The 18,547-nt window shown below is 37.0% G+C and overlaps 1 protein-coding gene across 9 annotated transcripts in view; it reads right to left on the bottom strand.

The window, feature by feature from the left end:
• UGGT2 (UDP-glucose glycoprotein glucosyltransferase 2) overlaps nucleotides 1–18,547 on the bottom strand; it is a 224,766-nt gene that overhangs the window by 104,087 nt on the left and 102,132 nt on the right. For all 9 annotated transcript variants that reach the window (XR_012514308.1, XM_003928205.3, XM_074387527.1 and 6 more), the window contains 2 exons: nucleotides 13,447–13,581; nucleotides 3,756–3,920 (listed from right to left, as the gene is read on the bottom strand). Coding sequence is in view for 8 of the 9 variants with exons in the window: in XM_003928205.3 (XP_003928254.3) it covers nucleotides 3,756–3,920; nucleotides 13,447–13,581 (300 nt within the window). In the remaining variant the exon portion in view is untranslated. The remainder of the gene's footprint in view (nucleotides 1–3,755; nucleotides 3,921–13,446; nucleotides 13,582–18,547) is intronic.

Raw genomic sequence — 18,547 nt, 5'->3', positions numbered from 1 at the left:
GGTGTTTCCTAGGTTTTCTTCTACAGTTCTTATAGTTTTAAGTCTTATACTGAAATGTTTCATCCATCTTGTGTTAATTTTTGAATGTGGTGAAGAGTAGAGGTCCAGTTTTGTTTGCTTGCATGTGGCTAACCAACTATCACAGGACCGCTTATTGAATAGAGGGTCCTTTCCCCACTAATTTTTGTCCACTTTGTCAAAGCTCAGTTGGTTGTAGGTGTTTGGCTTATTCTGTTCCATTAGTCCATTCCAAGAGCTCTTGTAAGGCTGGTCTAGTGCTAATGAATTCCCTTAGTGTCTATTTTTGTGACAGTACCATCCTGTTCTGGTTACTGTAGCCTTGCAGTATAGGGTGAAGTTGGGTAATGTGATGCCTAAAGATTTGTTCTTTTTGCTTTGGATTGCCTTGGTATTTGGGCTCTTCTCTGCTTCTTTATGTATTTTAGAATAGTTTTTTCCAATTCAGTTAATAATGACTGGTAGTTTGATAGGAATAGCATTAAATCTGTAGATTGTGTTGGGCAGTATGCCTATGTTAACAATATTTATTCTTCCAATCCGTAAGCATGGAAAGTTTCCCCATTTGTTTGTATAATATATGATTACTTTCAGCAGTGTTTAGTAATTCTCCTTGCAGAGATCTTTCACATCCTTAGTTAGCTGTATTCCTAAGTATTTCATATTGTGTGTGCCTGCGTGCACGTGTGTGGCTACCGTAAATGGTACTGCATTCTTGATGTGGCTCTCAGGTTGAATGTTATTGATGTATAGAAACGATATTGATTTTTGTGCATTAATTTTGTATCCTGAAACTTTACTGAAGTTATTTATCCATTCCAGGAGTTGTCTGGTGAAGTCCTTAGGGTTTTCTAGGTATAGAATCATATCATCAGTGAAGAAAGATACTAGACTTCTTTTACTATTTGGATGCCTTTTATTTGTTGCTCTTGCCTGACTGCTACTAGGACTTCTAGTACTATGATGAATAGTAGTGAGACTGGGCATCTTTCTCTTGTCCATGACTGGTATGATTTTGATTTTTAAAAATTTATTGAGACTTGCTTTATGGCCAAGCATATGGTTGATCTTGGAGTATGTATTCAGTGGCTGACAGGTGGAAGGTTCTGTAGATGTCTATTAGGTCCAATTGGTCATTGTCCATTTTAGTCCAAAATTTCTTTGTTAGTTTTGATAATCTAACACTGTCAGTGTTTAACATATGATAGAAACTGCAGAGTAGCCAGCTAAGAACTTCTGATAGGTTACACCTTCATGTACCAATATTACCCTTGAATACAAATGGCCAACATGCCTCACTTAAAAAGCACAGTGTGGCAAGTTGGATAAAAAACAAGACCCATCTGTCTGGTGTCTTCCTCCTTCCTCAGCCTTTCGAGTAGCTGGGACTATAGGTACACACCACCATTTCTGGCTAAGTTTTAAGTTTTTTGTAGAGCAGTTTCACTATGTTGCCCAGGCTGGTCTCAAACTCCTCAGCTCAAGCAATCCTCTTGGACTGCCCTCTCAAAGTGGTGGGATTACAGGCATGAACCACCATGCCTGGCCTAAATTCTTTATTTTTCTATGACTGGGTTAGTTCAGTAAGTGGGGGAATTGAAGTCTCCCACTACTACTGTGTAGCTGTCTTAAGATTTTTCATAGCTGTGGAAGCATTTGTTTTATGAATCTGGGTGCTCCAATGTTGGGTGCACATATGTTTGGGATAGTTAAGTCTTACTGTTGAACACTTTATGAAGTGCCCTTCTTTACTATTGTTGGTTTCAAGTCTGTTTTATGTAAGAATAGAGATTCCTGCTTTTTTTTGTTTTGTGTACATGATATATCTATCTCCAACTCTTTCCTTTAAGACTATGGGTGTCATATGCATGGGATAGGTCTCCTGAAGACAGCCGACAGAAGGATCTTGTTTTTTATCCAACTGCCACTCTGTGCCTTTTAAGTGAGGCACTTAAGCCATTTATATTCAAGGTTAGTATTAGTAAATGAGGTTTTGATCCTATGTGAAGCTCTTAGCTGGCTTTGTAGTTTTTATCATGTGGATGCTTTATAGGGTCTGTGGGCTATGTACTTAAGAATGTTTTTGTATCATTCTTCCATTTACATGTTTAGAACTCCCTTAAAGAGCTCTTGTAAGGCTGGTCTAGTGCTAATGAATTCCCTTAATGCTTGTCTGAAAAAGATTTTATTTCTCCTTCACTTACGAAGCTTAGTTTGACAGAATACAAAATTATTGGTTGGAATGTCTTTTCTTTAAGAATGCTGAAAATAGATCATGGAGAAGTCTGTTGTTAGTCTTACGGGGTTCCCTTTGTATGTGATCTGACATTTTTTTTCTAGCTGCCTTTAAGATTTTTTGACTTCAGTACTGAGGTTGGACAGTCTGGTGACTATAATAAGCCTTGATGATGCTCACTTTGTATAGTATCTCACAGTGTTCTCTGAATTTCTTCTAACTGAGTATCTATTTCACTAGCAAGATTAGAGAATTTTTCTTGAATTATCCCCTCAAATATGTTTTTCTGGTTGTTTACTTTTACTCCTTTTCAGGAATGCCAATAATTTGTATGTTTGATTCCTTTAGATAATTTTGTTCTTGATATCATATTTCTTGATAACTTTGTTCATTAAAAAAATTTTTTTTTTCTTTCCAGATAGGATCTCACCTTGTCATCCAGGCTAGAGTGCAGTGGCATGATTATGACTCACTGCAGCCTTCATCTCCTAGGCTCAAGTGATCCTCCTCCTCGGCCTTTTGAGTAGCTGGAACTATAGCCACACACCACCACACCTGGCTAAATCTTAAGTTTTTTTTTTTTTTTTTTTTTTTTTTTTGTAGAGAAGAGGTTTCACTATGTTGCCCAGGCTGGTCTGAAACTCCTCAGCTCAAGCGATTCTCTTGAAATGACCTCCCAAAGTGGTTGGATTACAGGTATGAACCACAAATTCTTTTTTGTTTATTTTTGCCTGACTGGGTCAGTTCAAAAGCCTAGTTTTCAAGCTCTGAAATTCTTTCTCCTGCTTGGTCCAGTCTATTGATAAAGCCTTCAATGGTATTTTGAAATTCCTTACATGATGCTTCTATAGCCCTATGCATTTCTATCAGCTAATTTTATTTTAGGTTGTGTGGTTTGACCTACCAGCCAGTAGATAGCCCTTATGAGTAAAAGCCAGCTGAGGCCAACATGGCAGGGTATACACTTGGTTTTTGTTACTGGGATAATCTCTCTGCTGTCTAAGGCAATGGGCTGATCTGTAGGGTGTACAGTGGTCTGGGCTCTCTGCCCAGCCATAGTGGGCAAGATGGGCAGGGCCAGACTGAGCAGGCCTGCCTGTAGGTCACCCAATAGCAAGCACAAGCGACAATATTGAGGGATAATCTAGTGGGCAACCATCAGGTGTCCAAAGGTGTGCCTAGGCATGGAGCTGGGAAAATTCCTTGGCTCCAAGTTCGCTGAGCAGGGAGAGGGCAGCCTAAACTCCTAATCCAGGAGGGTGGGTGTTCCAGATTCCTGAAGATCTGCCTGGGCATGGTGTATAAAGGGCCCCTCTGCACCACAATCTCTGCACGAGGTGGGTGGCATGGCAAAAGCAGCTAAAAGTATCATTTTAAAAATCACTACTAAACGATCAGAATGAAAATTTTTACCAAATTAACTACCATCATTAAAATAAATTTTTAATAAAAGTATCATTTATATTATTCTTCATGTATTCGCTCATAAATGCTTACCCACCATAAAAACTTCTCTTTGTAAATATACAGATGCATCCATCATTCTTTGAAGAATAGCCATTTTTAGTTCTTTAATATTCATCTCTTCATGCTTAAAGGGTTCACCATTATAAAGCGCTTGAGGCAAAGGACCCAGGCCAGTCATCTTATAAAAGCTTGCTCCAGCCTATTCAGTTAAAAAATATCAGAGTGTTAAACAAAATATGATTGTTTAAAAAATAAATGTAAGAAAAAGGAACACTGCCACATTTTTATACGCCATGGGAGAAAACAGCCATTTTGCTAACCTTATCTGTCCTTTCCAAACATTACTTAAAGGAAAGCAATTTACCTACAAAGAGTAGGAGTCAAGAAACTTTTTCTGTAAAAGGCCATCGAGTAAATATTTTAGGCTTTGTGAGCCACCCTGTTTCTGAACACAATGACTCCATTTTCATGTTACAGCACAAAAGCAGTCACAGACAACATATGAATAGACAAATATGGCTGTGTTCCCAAAATACTTTACGAAAACAAGCAGTGGGTGGACTTGCTGATTCTTGGTATAGAGTATGACATTTACTTAACAATAAAAATCCAAACATTTATCTGCATCAGAAACTCATTTATTCCTGTATTGATATGTTCAATAAACATTTACTCAATCCTGCCACCTGCATTAGGCTAAATACTGTGATTACAGGGCTGAAAGTCTTTTCTCAAGCAGTTCACATATATACGGATAAAACATAGGAATGTAGAAGATTCTATGGAGCCCAGGGAAGCATCTAATCAAGGTTGAGTATGGAGAAGAGGGATCATACAGTGCTGCTTTTAGGGAGTAATATTAGAAGTCTTAAAGGCTTAAAAAATTTGCCAGGGAGATAAAGTAGAGAAAGACATTCCAAGTGAAGAGAGCACAAGGGCTGAAAGGGAAGTGAGTGTACAACACATGTAGGCAATGTAAATTCACAGTTGACATGGTTTGGTTGTGTCCCCACCCACATCTTAAACTGTAGCTCCCACAATTCCCATATGTTGTGGGAGGGACCCAGTAGAAGGTAATAGAATGATGGGGGCAGGTCTTTCCTGTGCTATTCTTGTGACAGTGAGTATGTCTCATGAGATCTGATAATTTTGTATGGGGGAGTTTCCCTTCACGAGTTTTCTTTCTTGTCTGCCACCATGTGAGAAATGCCTTTCACCTTTTGCCATGATTGTGAGGTTTCCTTAGCCACGTGGAAGTGAGTCCATTAAACCACTTTCTTTTGTAAATTGCCCAGTCTCACATGTCTTTATTAGCAGCATGAAAATGGACTAATACAGCAGTGTTTATAGGATGTGAAATATGGGGGAGAGCTGTTAGATGTAAGGTTAGAGAGGGGTTTTAGGCAGAGGCCAGATCATGAAGGTCCTCAATGTTCAAATCTTAGCTTATGAATTAAAAAGTGACTAAATACCTCATTTGCTATCCAATACCAAGTACTGTCATCATTATAGCCAACATTTGCACAGATACTCTAGAAAGCCAAGTACTACTATTACATCAATTTTAGAGATGATAAAACAGACACAGAGAGATTAAATCACTTCTTATGTCATATGGCTACAATGTTTTGGAAGTGGAATTTGTACCCAGATCTGTCTGATCAAGAGTCTGAACTCTTAACCACTGTACTATACTATCTGTGCATTTAGAGGGCACCTACTATGTATTAGGTTTATGAATGCATGTAAATGATATGCAAACTTATATAATAAAGAAACTCATAGTTTAGTAGAGGGATATATATTAAAAGCGAGTGTGAAATAGTATTTTGGGGGTACAAAGCAGGTCATGGTAAATTTTATCTGGGAAGGGAGTTCATGCAAAATATCTGATTTGCTTATTTTTAAAAGGATACAATGGCAACCATGGGAAGAGCGAGCATATTTTAGGATACTGCTTCATGGGCTACTACAGTTGTAAGGAAAAGAAAAAGCAAGAGCAAAAAAAAAGTCAATGATAACAGGCAAATTGAGAATGAGGCAGTTTCTGAAATATTTAACAGTTTCTAAAACCTTTTTAAAATTAATTTTATTATTATACTTTAAGTTCTAGGATACATGTGCAGAACGTACAGGTTACACAGGTAAACAGCAAATCACCTATATTACATAGGTGATTTGCTGCACCCAGCAACCCATCATCTATATTAGGTATTTCTCCCAATGCTATCCTTTCTTTAGTCCCCTACCATCCAGCAGGCCCTGGTGTGTGATGTTCCTCTCCCTGTATCCATGTGTTTTCATTGTTCAACTCACACTTATGAGAACAGGCGGTGTTTGGTTTTCCGTTCCTGTGTTAGTTTGCTGGGAATGATGGCTTCTAGCTTCATCCATGTCCCTGCAAAGGACAGGAACTCATCCTTTCTTTCTGGCTGGATAGTATTCCACTGTGTATATGTGCCACATTTTCTTTATCCAGTCTATCACTGATAAACATTTTGGGTTGGCTCCAAGTCTTTGCTATTTTGAAGAGTGTCACAATAAAAATACATGTGAATGTGTCTTTAAATGATTTATAATGCTTTGGGTATATACTCAGAAAAGGGATTGCTGGTCAAATAGTATTTCTGGTTCTAGATCCTTGAGGAATTGCCACACTGTCTTCCACAATGGTTGAACCAATTTACACTCCCACCAACAGTGTAAAAGTGTTCCTATTTCTCCACATTCTATCCAGGATCTGTTGTTTCCTGACTTTTTAATGATCACCATTCTAACTAACAGGAGATGGAATCTCATTGTGGTTTTGATTTGCATTGCTCTAATGACTAGTAATTATGAGCTTTTTTTCTTTTTTTTTGAGACGGAGTCTCGCACTGTCGACCAGGCTGTAGTGCAGTGACATGATCTTGGCTCACTGCAAGCTCCACCTCCTGGGTTCAAGCAATTCTCCTGCCTCAGCCTCCTGAGTAGCTGGGACTATAGGTGTGCACCACCATGCCCAGCTAATTTTTATTTTTTGTATTTTTAGTAGAGATGGGGTTTCACCATATGGGCCAGGACAGTCTCGATCTATTGACCTGGTGATCCACCTGCCTCGGCCTCCCAAAGTGCTGGGATTATAGGCATGAGCCACCCCACCTGGCAGATGAGCTTTTTTACATATGTTTGTTGGCCACATAAATGTCTTCTTTTCAGAAGTGTCTGTTCATATCATTTGCCCACTTTTCAATGGGGTTGTTTTTTTCTTGTAAATTTGTTTAAGTTCTCCATAGATTCTGAACATTAGCCCTTTGTCAGATAGACAGATTGCAAAAAATTTCCCCCCATTCTGTAGGTTGCCTGTTCATGCTGATGACAGTTTCTTTTGCTGTGCAGAAGCTCTTTAGTTTAATTAGATTCCCATTTGTCAATTTTGGCTTTTGTTGCCATTGCCTTTGGTGTTTTAGTCATGAAGTCTTTGCCCATGCCTATGTCCTGGACTGGTACTGCCTAGGTTTTCTTCTAGGGTATTTATGGTTTTAGGTCTTATATTTAATTAATTTATCTTGAGTTAATTTTTATATAAGGTCTAAGGAAGGGGTCCAGTTTCAGTTTTCTGCCTATGGCTAGCCAGTTTCCCAACACCATTTATTAAATAGAAAATCCTTTCCCCATTGCTTGTTTTTGTCAGGTTTGTCAAAAATCATATGGTTGTAGATGTGTGGCATTGTCTCTGAAGCCTCTGCTCTGTTCCATTGGTTTACATGTCTGTTTTGGTACCAGTATCACGCTGTTTTGGTTACTGTAGTCTTGTAGTATAGTTTGAAGTTAGGTAGTGTGATGCCACCATCTTTGTTCTTTTTGGTTAGGATTGCTTGGCTATATGGGCTTTTTTTCCATATGAAATTTAAAGTAGTTTTTTCTAGTTCTGTGAAGAAAATCAATGGTAGCTTGATGGTGATAGCATTGAATCTATACATTACTTTGGGCACTATGGCCATTTTCACGATATTGATTCTTCCTATCCATGAGCATGGAAAGTTTTCCCATGTTTTTGTGTCATTTTTTTGAGCAGTGGTTTGTAGTTCTCTTTGAAAAGGTCCTTCGCACCCCCTGTAAGTTGTATTCCTAGGTATTTTATTCTCTTTGTAGCAATTGTGAATGGGAGTTCACTCATGATTTGGCTCACTATTATTGGTGTATAGAAATGCTTGTGATTTTTGCCATTGATTTTGTATCCTGAGATACAAACTTTGCTGAAGTTGCTTATTAGCTTAGGGAGATTTGGGGCTGAGATGAGGTTTTTTAAATATATAATCAGGTCATCTGCAAACAGAGACTATTTAACTTTCTATCTTTCTATTTGAATACCCTTTATTTCTTTCTCTTGCCTGATCATCCTGGCCAGAACTTCCAATACTATGTTGAATAGGAGTGGTGAGAGACGGTATCCTTTTCTTGTGCCAGTTTTCAAAGAGAGTGCTTCCACTTTTTGCCCATTCAGTATGATATTGGCTGTGGGTTCGTCATAAATAGCTCTTATTATTGAGATACATTCCTTTGATACCTACTTTATTGAGAGTTTTCAGCAGGAAGTGGTGTTGAATTTTATTGAAGGCCTTTTCTGCATCTATTGAGATAATCAGTCATTGGTTCTGTTTATGTGATGGATTACATTTATTGATTTGCATATGTTGAACCAGCCTTGCATCCCAGGGATGAAGCTGACTTGATCGTGGTGGACAAGGCTTTTGATGTGCTGCTAGATTCGGTTTGCCAGTATTTTATTGAAGATTTTCGCATCAATGTTCATCAGGGATATTGACCTGAAATTTTCTGTGTGTGTGTGCGTATGTGCGTGCGTGTGTGTGTGTGTGTGTGTGTGTGTCCACCACGTTTTGGTATCAGGATAATGCTGGCCTCATAAGATGAATTAGGTAGGAGTCCCTCTTTTTCTATTGTTTGGAATAGTTTTCAAAGGAATGGTATCAGTTCCTCTGTTTCTCTGGTAGAACTCAGTTGTGAATCTGGTCCTGGGCTCTTTTTGGTTAGTAGTTTATTAATTACTGACTCAATTTCAGAACTTGTTGTCAATCTATTCATAGATTTGACTTATTGGTTTAGTTTTGAAAGGGTGTATCTGTCCAGTAATTTATCCATTTCTTCTAGATTTTTTAATTTATTTGTGTAGAGGTGTTTATAGTATTCTCTAATGATAGTTTCTATTTCTGTGGGATCAGTGATGATATCCCTTTTATCACTTTTTTACTGTGTCTATTTGATTCTTCTCTCTTTTATTACTCTGGCTCGCAGTCTATCTAGTTTGTTAATCTTCTCAAAAAAAAAAAAAAAAGAAAAGAAAAAACAGCTCCTGGAGTCACTGATTTTTTTGAAGGGTTTTTTTGTGTCTCTATCTCCTTCAGTTTTGCTCTAACCTTAGTTATTTCTTGTCTTCTGCTGGCTTTTGAAATTGTTTGCTCTTGCTGCTATAGTTCTTTTAACTGTAATGTTAGGATGTTGATTTTAGATCTTTCCTGTTTTCCCCTGTGGGCATTTGGTGCTATAAATTTTCCTCTAAACACTGCTTTAGCTGTGTCCCAGAGGTTCTGGTACATTATGTCTTTGTTCTCATTGGTTTCAAAGAACTTCTTTATTTCTGCCTTAATTTTGTTATTTACCCAGTAGTCATTCAGGTGCAGATTGTTCAGTTTCCATGCAGTTGCACAGTTCTCAGTGAGTTTCTTAATCCTGAGCTCTAATATGATCACACTGTGATCTGAGAGACTGCTTGTTTTGATTTTCATTCTTTTGCATTTGCTGAGGAGTGTTTTACTTTCAATTATGTGGTAAATTTTAGAGTAAGTGCTATGTGGTGCTAAGAAGAATGTATATTCTGTTGATTTGGGGTGAAGAGTTCTATAGATGTCTATTAGGTCTGTTTGGTCCAGAGCTGAGTTCAAGTCCTGAATATTCCTGTTAATTTTCCGTCATGTTGATGTATCTAATACTGACAGTGGGGTGTTAAGTCTCCCACTATTATTGTGTCGGAGACTGAGTCTCTTTGTAGGTCTCTAAGGACTTGCTTTATGAATCTGGGTGCTCCTGTACTGGGTGCATATATATTTCGGATAGCTAGCTCTTCTTGTTGCAGTGATTCCTTTAACATTATGTAATGCCCTTCGTCTTTTTTATGTTTGTTGGTTTAATGTCTGTTTTATCAGAAACTAGGACTGCAACCTCTGCTTTTTTTGGTTTCTATTTGCTTGGTAAATATTCCTTCATCCCTTTATTTTGAGCCTATGTGTGTCTTTGCACGTGAGACAGGTCTATTGTATATAGCACAACAATGGGTCTTGACTCTTTATCCAATTTGCCAGCCTGTGTCTTTTAATTGAGGCATTTAGCCCATTTACATTTAAGGTTACTATTGTTATGTGTGAATTTGATCCTGTCATTATGATGTTAGCTGGTTATTTTGCCTGTTGATGCAATTTCTTCATATTGTTGATGGTCTTTACAATTTGGTACTGGTACTGGTTTTGTGTAGAGGTGTTTATAGTATTCTCTGATGGTAGTTTAAATTTCTGTGGGATCAGTGATGATATCCCCTGGTACTGGTTTTTCCTTTCCATATTTGGTGCTTCCTTCAGGAGCTCCTGTAAGGCAGGCCTGGTGGAGACACAATCTCTCAGCATTTGCTTGTCTGTTAAGGATTTTATTTCTCCTTCACTTCTGAAGCTTAGTTGGCTGGATATGAAATAGTGGGTTGAAAATTCTTTCCTTTAAGGATGTTGAATATTGGCCCCCACTCTCTTCTAGCTTGTAGGGTTTCTGCAGAGAGATCCATTGTTAGTCTGAAGAGCTTCCTTTTGTGGGTAACCTGATCATTCTCTCTGGCTGCCCTTAACATTTTTTTCTTCATTTTAGCCTTGGTGATTCAATGATTGTGTGTCTTGGGGTTAGTCTTCTCGAGGACCATCTTTGTGGCATTCTCTGTATTTCCAAAATTTGAATGTTGGCCTGCCTTGCTAGGTTGGGGAAGTTCTCCAGGATATCCTGAGGAGTGTTTTTCAACTTGGTTCCACTCTTCCTATCACTTTCAGGTACAGCAATCAAACGTTTGGTCTTTTCACACAGTCCCATATTTCTTGGAGGCTTTGCTCATTCCTTTTCATTCTTTTTTCTCTAATCTTGTCTTCGTGCTTTATCTCATTAAGTTGATCTTCCATCTCTGACATTCTTTCTTCTGTTGATTCATTCTGCTATTGATACTTGTGTATGCTTCACAAAGTTCTCGTGTTGTTTTTCAGCTCCATCATGTCATTTATGTTCTTCTCTAAGCCAGTTATTCTAGTTAGCAATTCCTCTTTTTTTCAAGGTTCTTAGCTTCCTTGCATTGAGTTAGAATGTGCTCCTTTTGCTTGGAAGAGTTTGTTATTACCCACCTTCTGAAGCCTACTTCTGTCAATTCATCAAACTCATTCTCCATCCAGTTTTTTTCCTTGCTGGTGAGGAGCTGCGATCCTTTGGAGGAGGAGAGGCGTTCTGGTTTTTGGAATTTTCAGTCTTTTTGTGCTGGTTTTTCCTCATCTTCGCGGATATATCCTACCTTTGGTCCTTAATGTTGGTGACCTTTGGTTGGGGTTTCTGTGTGGACATCCTTTTTGTTGATGTTAATGCTACTGCTGTTTGTTAGTTTTCCTTCTAATAGTCAGGCCCCTCAGCTGCAGTTATGCTGGAGTTTGCTGGAGGTCCACGCCAGGCCCTGTTTGCCTGGGTATCATTAGTGGAGGCTGCAGAACAGCAAAGATTGGTGCCTGTTTCTTCCTCTGGAAGCTTCCTGCCAGAGGGACACCAGCCAGATGCGAAGAGGAGCTCTCCTGTATGAAGTGTCTGTCATCCCCTGCTGGGAAGTGTCTCCCAGTCAGGAGGCACAGGGGCCAGTGACCCACTCGACGAGGTAGTCACAAGTAAAAGTGACAGAACTTGATGACCAATTTTTTGGGAAAGTGTGAGGAAAATAATTACTTAAGGATGACTATTAGGCTTTCAGCATGGATGGTTTGGGTGAATGGTTGCTATCTACCCTCTAGAATAGGGACTAAAGAAGAAAAAAATGTTTGGAGCAACAAGGAAGATCATGGGCATGGTTTTAGATTCTTTATATTTAAGATGCTTATGGGAAATCCACTAAGCAGCTGGATACATGGGTTTGGAACTCAAGAAAGATGTCCCTCCTATAAATACAGGCACTCTTCTGCTCTTACTCTATGACTTTTAATTAGGCAACCTTTCCAATCCAAAAGCTAATTACCACAAATAAGCCAATAACACTGCATTTTATATTTTTAGCTCACACATCTTCTGAGCTATGGGTCATATATACAAGTGCTGATTTCAAATCTCCCTTTGAAGTCGCACAGGCAACTCAAATCCTCATGTGGAAAATTGCACTTCTGATCTTACCTCCCAATCCTTTTCTCTTCCACTACTTTCCTTCTTGGCATTGACTCTACCAGTTAGTTGTTCAGCTGAACCCTGAGAATTACCCTTGACAATTTCTCTTCTCGCCTCTACCCTATCCAATCCAGCAGCACCTGCATGGTACCTCTTAAATAATTCAAATATGTCTATTTTCTCTGCTTCCACTTCTTCCAAAAGCCTGCTAGCCCATCTCACATCTCTCACTTTGTATTTCTTAATACATGTCACCACACCTACTCTTCACCACCAACAATCCATTCTCAACAATGAAGAATGCTCTTTAAAAAGAATGCATGTCACTGTCACTTCATTACTTAATGCCTTTTATGTTTTTCACTGTTGCCAAGAGTTTCCACTGATATGAGTACATTAAATATTGTTCACAAGACCCTGTGTAATCAGACCCTTTGCTTGCCTCTCCAGTCTTGTTTCCTTAACTGTATCCCATTAATACAGACACAACATATGCTTTCAATCTACATAGTAACAACATCGGCTTCTCACAATTCCTTTACATCACAGACTTCAACATTTTTCTCTGACTGGAATGTTAATCTTTTAAAACCCCCTTGTTTTCTTTTGTCTCACTCTTCCTCCTGCTTCAGGACTTAGCTTAAATATCACTTCTTCAGAAAAGTATTCCTTATCCCCATGCTCCAAACCATTCTTCTTTCATTCAGTGTGTTGCATATTTGATGAGTCCCTTCCAATGAAGGCTCATATCTATTAATTTTTGGAATTTCTTTGTACTATTTCTCTTTCTCTGACAATTTCTTTGAGTTGTTGCCCTTTTTTTTTTCTGGCTCTTTCTGAATCTTCTGGGTTGAGTCTCTGTTTACCTTTTTAAAAAGTTGACAAATAAAAATTATATATATTTATGATATAAGACATTTTTATATTTATACACATTGTAAAATAGCTACTGAAGCTAATTATTACATGCATTACCTCACATACTTCTCATATTGTGTGGTAAGAATCCCTAAAATGTACTTTCTTAGTAATTTTCAAGTATATAATATATTGTCATTAACTATAGTCACTATGATGTACAACAGATCTCTTGAACTTATTTCTCTAGTCTAACTGAAATTTTGTATCCTTTGACCAACATCTTCCCAATTCCGCCATCCCCAGCCTCTGGTAACCACCATTTTACTCTGTTTCTGTCAGTCTGACTTTTTAGGATTCCACGAGTAGAGACTATGTGGTATTTGTCTTTCTGTGCCTGGTCTACTTAACATAATGTCCCTACTTACCTTTCTTTCTTCATCGTATTTAGAATGAATTCCCAAAATATCCCAAATATTGGCCTGAGGAAATTTATTTTGGAGAACACTCCTCACATTGTCCACAGTGAGTATATTTTTGTCCTTCTTCACTTTTTTGAACATCTGTAAAAATTTAATTATAATTTTACTTTTACAGCAATTTCTTTTCCTTAGCATGCAGATTCTTATAAGTTTGAAACATGCTAACTACATATACACATATACCACAAACAATTTTAACCACAAATCATCTTCTAATAAAGATGGTTTTAAAATATTCTATAGTTTCAAAAAATATCATAAGGAATTTATGTTTTGTTCTATTTTGATGAAACCAGACACCAAACTTAAGACCTTCTGCACAGCAAAAGAAACAATTTTTAGAGTGAGCAACCAAAAGAATGGGAAAAAATTTTTACAAAATACCCCTCTGAAAAAGGGCTAATATCCAGAATTTACAAAGAACTAAAACAAATACACAAGGAAAAAAACCCACCAAAAAGTGGGCAAAGGATATGAACAGACACTTTTCAAAAGAAGACATTTATTGGCCAAAAAACATGAACAAATGTTCATTAGTCATTAGAGAAAGGCAAATCAAAACCACATTGAGATACCATCTAGTGCCAGTTAGAATGGTGATCTTAAAAAATCTGGAGACAACAGATGCTGAAGATGTGGAGAAATAGGAACAATTTTACACCGTTGGTGGGAATGTAAATTAGTTCAACCATTGTGGAAGACAGTGTGGCAATTCCTCAAGGATCTAGAAATAGAAATACCATTTGACCCAGCAATCTCATTACTGGGTATATACCCAAAGGATTATAAATCAGTCTACTATAAAGAGACATACACACATATGTTCATGTGGCACTGTTTACAAGAGCAAAGACTTGGAACCAACCCAAATGCCCATCAGTGATAGACTGGATAAAGAAAATGTGGTATATATACACCATAGAATACTATGCAGCCATAAAAAAGGATGAGTTCATGTCCCTTGCAGGAACATGGATGAATCTGGAAACCATCATTCTTAGCAAACTGACACAAGAACAGAAAACCAAACACCACATGTTCTCATTCATAAGAGGGTGTTGAACAATGAGATCACATGGGTGCAGGGAGGGGAACATCACACGCTGGAGTCTGTTGGGGCTGGGGGTCTAAGGGAGGGATAGCAGGGAGTGGGGAGATTGGGGAGGGATAACATTAGGAGAAATACCTAATGTAGGTGACAGGGACATGGAAACAGCAAACCACCATGGCATGTGTGAACCTCTGTAACCATCCTGCAAGATCTGCACATGTACCCCAGAACTTAAAGTAAAATAAAAATTCAAAAAAATAATAATGGTTACCTTTTTAAACATATGTATAATACATTCTAATATGACCTTTCAGAAATACTTTCATTTTTATTGCTCTTTTATAATTTTTTTTTTTTTTTTGAGACAGGGTCTCATCATCATCTAGGCTGGAGTGCAGTGATGTGATCATGGCTCACTGTAGCCTCAACCTCCCAGCTCAAGCAATCTTCTCATCTAGCCCTCTGGGTAGCTGGGACTACAGGAAATAGCCACCACACCTGGTTAAAGTTTTTTTGCATTATTGGTAAAGATGGGGTCTTGTCAAGTTGCTCAGGTCAGTCTCGAACTCCTGGATCAAACGATCCACCTGCCTCAGCCTCCCAAGGTGCTGGGATTACAGGCATGAACCACCATGCCAGGTTTTACTAGTAAGTATTTTGACTGGACTTTCTCTGCACCTCTACTCTTCCCCAGTCGCAGATGTTCTAAACACACTTGCAGAATGTAAGTTGTTACTCTTTTTATCTTTTTTCACTTCTCTCTTTAATAAGTATTTAGAGATCCTCTACTATGACCCAGGTACTGTTTTAGGCTCTGCACCAAGAGAGATGGCATCTCTGAGTAGACAACAAAGCTGAGACATAAATATGAATGCTGAGCTAGCATTAAGACATTCTGGGGAAAGAAACTTACAAGCAGAAGGAACAAGTAGTAAGTAGAAACACTATTAGGCAGCATTTGATACATCACTTAAGAATATTATTTTTAGTCCCAATTCACTGAAATCATTATTGCCAAACATAATCTTCATATTATGGCTAAAACGATCCCCACTTTAAAGTCCTCATAGTAAGAAATTAGTATTCTTTGCTCTCCCTTTATCACTGTAAACTTTGTAACCTATTCCTTTAAGCAGCAGCACAGGTATGAAATTAGACTGAAGAGTTTCATTTTATGAGTTTTTCAATTTAGGGGCAAGTTTTCCCCTCTTATCAAAGTAGAACATAGTATGATCATAACTCAAAAAAGTGAAAAGTTCAGTCTCCTGTAAAGCAGATGGAAATGGCAAAAATGAGATTCTGAATAAAGCAAAAGATACATGAAAAGTCATTCAGATTAGTCATTTTACTAGTCACTTGAAAATATCAAATATTCCTATGAAATAAGGTATTTATAATGCCTTGAATAGGGTACTCAGAAATATCAACTCAATCCTCTTACACATTTTTAAATTTTAAAAATTCTTTTGTAACTTGTTAAGCAAAAAAAATACACATAACATACACATTATGAGGCATAAATAATAAAATAAGCTATTTCTCTGAATAAACCATGTAACATAAGAAATGGAACAGCACCAATACCATGAAGTACAACTTCTCTCCCAATCCCATTTCCTTGTGCCTCAAGATGCAAGCATTATTTTGAATTTGCATTTATCATCCCCTTTCCTTTTTAAATTCTAGAGTTTTATGTGAGTAAGTATTCCCATACTTAGTTTTGTTTGCTTCTGAGCTTTAAAAGGATATGGTGTGGTGTTAGTCTTCTATGACTTCATTATGTTTCTAATACATCCATGCTCTTGCATATGCTATTTCATTCTATTAATATGCCAAATTCTAATCTGTTTTGCTACTGATATATATTTGGTTCATTTTTATTACGGTTTGTTGCTATTCTGAATGATTCTGCTAACAATAGCCTTCTAAGGTGCAGGTACAGAAGCTTTTCTTAGGGTGTGTGTGTGTGTGTGTGTGTGTGTGTGTGTGTGTGTGTGTGTGTTGTGTATAGGGAACATGGAAATTTAACTTCAAAATATAAATTATCATCAGATTGTTTTTCAATGTGGCTCTGCCAATTTAGATTCCTACAGGCAGGGTAACAATGCAAAGGCATGCCATTGCTCTATATTCTCATTAACATGTGATACCTTCAGCTTTCTTAATTATTGTCAAATTACAGTGTATAAAATAATCTTGTGGTAGTAGTCTTTATTTGCATTTTCTAATTTGTAGAATAATTATCTTGTTTAGTTACCATTAATGGTAACAAATATTTACCACTAATAATTTCAGTAAATTTTTACTTACCATGAATGCATCCTCTATTTAAAAACTCTTTTATGCATTTTTCCTCTTGGGTCATTTGTGTTTTTCTTTTTGAATTGCAAGAAATCTTTACATCTCATGTAATATAAATATTTTATTGGTCGTATGTATTGTAAATACTTCTCTTGCTTGTAACATTTTTCCCTACTTTTTAATGACATTTTAATGAGCACTAGTTTTCATATGCAATTTAGCTGAAACTATCAGTATTTTCCTTCAGACTTAGAGCTTTTTATCTAGGAAACCCGTACCCCGGGGTCCTAACTTCTAAATGTTTTAAAGTTGTGATTTCCAGACTTACATTTTTAAGCTAACTGAAATGATTTTTACACAAAGTGGGACGTCTTATTTATTTGCATTGGTATAGCCCCTGTCGAACCCTAGTTGTTGAAAGTCTCTCCCATTTACTGTAATGCCACTTCTGTATTCTTAAGTTTTGGGACCCCCATGTTCTTTTGATAGATATGTCTTTCCCTTGAACGAACACTACAAACTTTATACATCTTATTACCTGGTATGGCAAGTCCCATCACTTTATAATTCAAAGTCTCACCCATTTTGAGTCTTCATTCTTCCATATACATTTTAAAATAAACATCAAATTTCACCAAAAAATCCCTAACATTCGACTTTGGTTGGAACTGCATTGAATTTATAAATCATTTGCAGAAAACAATATAATTATGAAGTGAACTATTTCTACTGATAAACATGGTAGAGCTTTTCCTTCATTTAGGTAAACTTTAATGGCTATAATTCAAAATTTTATCCACAAAATGGACCTTCCACCCCCGCTCCCCATTATTCCTAAGTATCTTTTATGTGTTCTTGTCATTGCAAATGTGGGAATCATTATAGAAAGTACTCTCATGAGGATAAGGATTATTGCCTATATATGTTATTAATTTATCCAAGCACCTAAAACAGCGTGTGGTATGTAGTAGGCACTTAATATAACTGATGATAAGAGTAAATAATAAGTATTTGTTGTTAGAAGACAGAAAAGCAACTGATTTTAGTATACTGATCTCATATCCAGTTACTTTACTAACCTCCTTTATCAAATCTAACAATCAATGGATTCTTTCGAATCTCCTCTGTAGGCAACCCTAGAATCTTAAATAATAATTTGTTTAATATTTTAAATGAGTATTGCCTTTACTTCTCTTATTGCACTGACTGGAACTTGAGGATAATAATTGAAGTGCTGACAGTGGGTACTTCATCTATTTCCAATTTTAAAAACAACGCTTTCTGTCATTTTACTGCTAAGATGTCCTGTCATCAATTAATAAAATTTCCCTATATAATAGTTTGCTAAACTCTTTCTTTCCTTATGAGTTTTTAATCATAAAAAAGCTTTGAATTTTTTCAAATGTTTCTTATGCATCTTCTTGAATGATAATATATTAACATGGTGAATTATATTTAGAAATTCCTCAAATTTTCAAATACTTTCTTTTCATTCATTAGATAATCTCACTTTGTCATGACAGTTTATTTTTTATATACCTGCTAGATTTCTTTTGTTAACATTTTATTTAGGACTTTGGCATACATATTCCCAACAAAGAACAGCCTATAATTTTTCCTTTTCTCTTTTTGTCAGGCTTTGACATCAGATTATACTAGATTCAAAGACTGATTTAGAAAATGTTTCCTCTTTTT

This window comes from Saimiri boliviensis, chromosome 16 (assembly GCF_048565385.1).
Source record: "Saimiri boliviensis isolate mSaiBol1 chromosome 16, mSaiBol1.pri, whole genome shotgun sequence".
Classification (NCBI taxonomy): Eukaryota; Metazoa; Chordata; class Mammalia; order Primates; family Cebidae; genus Saimiri; species Saimiri boliviensis.
The sequence above is the reverse complement of the archived record's forward strand: the minus strand, read 5'-3'. Positions and strand labels throughout refer to the sequence as shown.